Here is a 5303-nt window from a genome sequence, read left to right on the forward strand (position 1 = left end):
TGCATTTTTAATGTGATTTCTTAATATATGTGAAAAGTCTAGAATATGTATCTTTAAAAAACAGAGGGAGTATTTATGTAAGTATCTATTTTCAACTTATATGTTTATTATATACAGAGTATATGACAAATATAAAATTATATATTAAACTGAAATAAATAGTCTAAAACGCACACTTTTGTGGAACAAAAATACATTCTATATAAAAAGGTTAATTAGTATGTGTTAGCAACTTTTTACGCCACGTGGTAATTTGAACAAGATTTGGTATTTCACGTGTAATCAACTTGTACCATATTCTTGATCAGAATCAATGTACCTAATTTTTGCTAGGCGTTACTATGAACTGTCTTTATTAAAAGATGTATACTATATACATCACCGGAGTTATCTATGATATTTTTTTAATATATACCAAAAGAATATAACTAAATAGTTTTGTGAACTAATATAACTAGTTTAGATCAATATATACATGTAATATCGTGGAGTTCTAGTACACGATTTGACCATATAAATATGTTAGTAGTATTAACATTAGATTAATGTTGGTATGTTTTATATTTTATCGTCAGCAACTAATACATTTGAATTACAATACGCCGGCAATATTAATACAAACTACTAAACTCCATAACCTCTCTTTATATATAATGTTACGTCTGTTATTTATCATCCATTTTTCATGAGATTCTGAAAAGCTATTAGATTTTTATCTAGCTAAATTAATTCAAATGCAAGTTTTCCTTAGTTCTTCTAAATTAAATCTTGGATTTGATACTATGTTCTATGTATTGGTTATACGTATCAGATAAATCATATATGTAATTACATTTGGTAATTAATATATTTTGTTTTCCTTCTAATGCCCCAAATCAGTCATGTACATCTACATTGTCAATTTACTACTAATGTATACGATATCCAAAAAGTTACTCCCACATATTTCTGAAAATATTTTTAAAAATATGTATAAATAAATAGTTTAGATTCTTTTTTAACGAAATAAAAAAAATGAAAACGAAGGAAAAAGAAGACTGGCCAACTCCTTTATTAAGATACTAGGAGAGGGCTAGAGGAGAGAAGCATAAAATTTCATATCTCTTCACTTCGAGACCTCAAAAACTCCAGAGGGCTCTTCACGAGAGAACTCTTTCTCCTTCCCATCCAAAATCTCCAAAAATAACATTATAACCTTTCTTTATCAAACATCATGCGTAACTCATCAACAACCACCACCGGTACCGGTACGGCCGTGTCCGAGAACCAACAATCTCGTACCGATATCTTACTCGATCGCTTGTCGATCAAAACTTTGGAACAACCCACAAAGCGTAATCTCCAGCATTGCGACAAGATAGGATCTCCTCCACTTATGTCCGAAGCTGTAACAGAGGCGAAGTCTCTCTTCATGCTCGCTTTTCCGATCGCCGTGGCGGCTTTAGTCCTCTACCTTCGCTCCGCCGTCTCCATGTTTTTCCTTGGTCGTCTCGGTGACCTCGAATTAGCCGCCGGTTCACTCGCCATTGCGTTTGCTAACATAACCGGTTACTCTGTTTTATCCGGTTTAGCACTTGGTATGGAACCACTCTGTTCTCAAGCCTTCGGTGCTCACCGCTACAAACTCCTCTCTCTCACTCTTCATCGAACCGTGGTTTTCCTCTTGGTTTGCTGCGTACCGATATCGGTTCTCTGGCTCAACGTCCGTAAAATATCGGTTTACCTTCACCAAGACCCCGACATCGCACAACTAGCTCAGACATATCTCATCTTCTCCTTACCCGATCTCCTCACCAACACTCTCCTTCACCCCATAAGAAACTACCTTCGTGCTCAAGCCATCATCCACCCCGTCACGTTAGCCACTCTCTCCGGCGCCGTTTTTCACTTACCGGCTAATCTCTTCCTAGTCTCTTACCTCCGTCTCGGTTTAACCGGCGTCGCAGTCGCCTCCTCCCTCACCAACCTCTTCGTCGTCGCTTTCTTGATCTGCTACGTCTGGGCAAGTGGTCTCCACGTACCCACTTGGACCGACCCGACATGGGACTGCTTACGAGGGTGGGGTCCTCTGCTCCGCCTCGCGGGACCGAGCTGTCTCTCCGTGTGTTTAGAGTGGTGGTGGTACGAGATCATGACCGTTCTCTGCGGTTTGCTCGTAAACCCGAGATCCACGGTTGCGGCTATGGGCGTTTTGATCCAGACAACGTCGTTTCTCTACGTCTTCCCCTCTTCTCTGAGCTTCGCCGTGTCTGCTCGTGTCGGAAACGAGCTGGGAGCGAACCGTCCCAAGACGGCGAAGCTATCAGCGATGCTGTCTGTTGTTTTCGCGGCGGCGACGGGGGTTACAGCCGCGGCGTTTGCTTACTCCGTCAGAAATGTCTGGGGAAGAGTTTTCACCGGAGACGACGAGATTCTCCGGCTTACAGCGGCGGCGCTTCCGATTTTGGGTTTGTGCGAAATCGGCAACTGTCCTCAGACGGTGGGTTGCGGTGTCGTGAGGGGAACGGCACGGCCGTCGACGGCAGCGAACGTGAACCTCGGCGCGTTCTATCTGGTGGGCATGCCGGTGGCTGTTGGTCTCGGATTTTGGGCCGGTATTGGGTTTAATGGGCTTTGGTTAGGACTCCTAGCAGCGCAGATTAGCTGTGCCGGTCTTATGATGTACGTGGTGGGGACTACAGATTGGGAATCGGAGGCTGAGAAAGCGCAGACGCTAACATGCGCAGACACTGTAGAGAACGATCTTATTAAGACGGTGGCGAATAACGACGCTGAGAGCGATGAGGCAGAGCCATTGATTCGCATCACGGTGCTTTCTTAATTATAAAATATGGTTATAACTATATCCCCCCCTCTTTTGACATAGAAGGAGAAAGTTTTGTCTTTCTTGAAAAAAATTAACATTTCTTCTTCTTCTTTTTTTTTTTGTATTTAACAATTTTTTTGTTTCGCTCCTTATTTTTTATGCCTTTATGATTGGCCGTTTATATGGAGTTCAATGAGTTTTTTTTGTTATTTAAGTTTCTACATATGAAAAAAAAAGTTTCTACATATGAAAATATTTTTATTTGGGGGTTATTCAAATAAAATTTGCTCACATAAACTTTAAATAATCACATAAATCATTTCAAAACGTAAAGTTTCCTTACAACTAACCCTTTAATTACACCCAATCTAATACAAGATGTTGGGGACCATATAGCTGGAGCGACAGAGAATTCAAAATATTCTGTTTTCGAAATTTTGTTAATTAAGAAAATAGAGAAAAGAATTTACTATGAGAATAGTGATTTAATTAAATAAAGTGTTGGAGTGATAAATAGAAAATTGTGTTAAGGTGATAAAAAAGGAAAGGAAGTAATATCGTAATTTGGAAAAAGTGGCAACCCTGAGGGAAACAAAGACTTGTGTCTCAAAGATTCAAACAGGTCTGAATGAATGTTTTGGATTCCCTATAGACTAGAGTGCTGTTTTGTTCAGAGTTGAGAGAGAGAGAGAGATATCAAGTCCCAAGGACCATTGCATCATCTCATCATATCCTTTTCGCCCTACAATTTGTTTCTTCTCATATTATAAAATATTTGCATCATCTCATCATATCCTTTTCGCCCTACAATTTGTTTCTTCTCATATTATAAAATATTTTTCTTCATAATTCTGCATTTCGATGGTTATGGTTCTTATCTTTAGATAACATTTATAAAACAAACATTTTCCTTTCTTTTCTCTGTACCACTATATCTGAATTCTTTTAATTTAACTTTATAATTTCACGAACATGGAAGTAGTAAAGTGTGAAAAACGTAAAGTAAATTAGATTCTACAAAAAAATGATTCTACACCGAAATATATACACTTTTACAGAGAAAAAATGTAACATGTTACATTGAAAAATTGAACTTGTCATTCGGAGTCAAATATTTTTTTAGGATGAAAAATATCGTGAAAACTCTTTCTAAATCTGAAAGTTCAAATTAAACTTATTAATTATAAGAAATGGTATTTATTTGAATAAAATAAATATAAGAGGATGTTTATTATGAAATTAATGTGATTTTATCTATCATCAATTAGATAGCCTCTTGTTTTTTTTCTTTATTACTCCCTCTGTTTCATTATAAGTGTCACTTTATACTTTTACACACAGATTAATAAATCATTTAATTTTGCATATTTTCAATAAAAAATCATCATTACCCATATAACTCAACCAATAGAAAAATAAAATAGAGAATAAAATTAATAAATTCTGCATTGAAATGCTAAAACGACACTTATTTTGCAACGAAAAATTTTCTCTACAACGACACTTATTGAAAAACGGAGGGAGTAATTAAATGAATATTTATTGATTTCTTAGTATGAGGGAGAAGTGTAATATTGTGATGTAAATTAAAAAAACATTTGATTGCTATAACTGATTATTTTTGGTCTGCGCAATAAGTAATTAACTAGAACCACATTTATAGGTTACATCAAAATAGAATGCATAGCTGCGATCCATAATACATGCTGTACACCAGTGTTCGATCATAAATATATATCTTTTCAGAAATCAATATAATTTAAATTATTTAAGAAGAATTCTAATAATAATCTGGATATTCAGTATATAGCCATTTAGATAAAAATGGGTACTCCCTCTTGGCAGAATAACTTCGTACTACTAAAATCTTATGTGACAAATTGAGTACCAATTATTGAAGTACTGAACTTATCCTCTGATACTGAAAATCTTGGAAAATAAGACAAATTCCGAAAATAGTAAAGGAATCTTTTGAGTTTTTTCTTTTCTTATCGAAATCTCCAAATAAAAGAAAAAGGAAAGAATACTTGAATTATATTAACACTTTTCATAACAACCAACTTATCATTAATTCCGAAAAACCATATAATATTTTATAAAAAAAATCTTAATCGTAATAGATCACATTTTCTTAACTGATATATTATATTCCCTTCATTTTTAATGTATGATGTTTTAGAAATCTACATAATTATTAAAATTTTTACTTTTTATCTTAAAAGTATAATTATAATATTAACTAAAAACTATTCAACCAAATAAAAATAAAAAAAATCATTGGCTATACAGTTTTCAATAAAATCAAAAGTTACATAGAAAAATGAAAACATCATATTGAAACATCAAAAACTATCTAAAACATCATACATTAAGAAAATAAGAGAATACTATTTTTTCCTGAAATTCACAAATTTTAATTACATTCCAGTATGATAAGAAAAAAACTTTCACATTGTGGTATTTATTTGGCCACATCACCTTGCACAGTTTTTTAATG

At 34.8% G+C, this 5303-nt stretch overlaps 1 protein-coding gene across 1 annotated transcript; it reads left to right on the forward strand.

Moving 5' to 3' along the window:
* Positions 1 to 901: 901 nt before the first annotated feature.
* LOC130508100 (protein DETOXIFICATION 51-like) lies at positions 902 to 2993 on the forward strand. Its single transcript, XM_057003323.1, has one exon. The coding sequence runs from the start codon at positions 1214 to 1216 to the stop codon at positions 2819 to 2821; it is 1608 nt and encodes a 535-aa protein (XP_056859303.1). The 5' UTR covers positions 902 to 1213; the 3' UTR covers positions 2822 to 2993.
* The last annotated feature ends 2310 nt before the right edge of the window (positions 2994 to 5303 follow it).

The sequence above is a fragment of the Raphanus sativus genome, chromosome 2, assembly GCF_000801105.2.
Source record: "Raphanus sativus cultivar WK10039 chromosome 2, ASM80110v3, whole genome shotgun sequence".
NCBI classification, from domain to species: Eukaryota; Viridiplantae; Streptophyta; class Magnoliopsida; order Brassicales; family Brassicaceae; genus Raphanus; species Raphanus sativus.

Bases quoted from the DNA above. Each gene is read 5' to 3' on its own strand.
- LOC130508100 (XM_057003323.1), top strand. From the start codon at position 1,214: ATGCGTAACTCATCAACAACCACCACCGGTACCGGTACGGCCGTGTCC.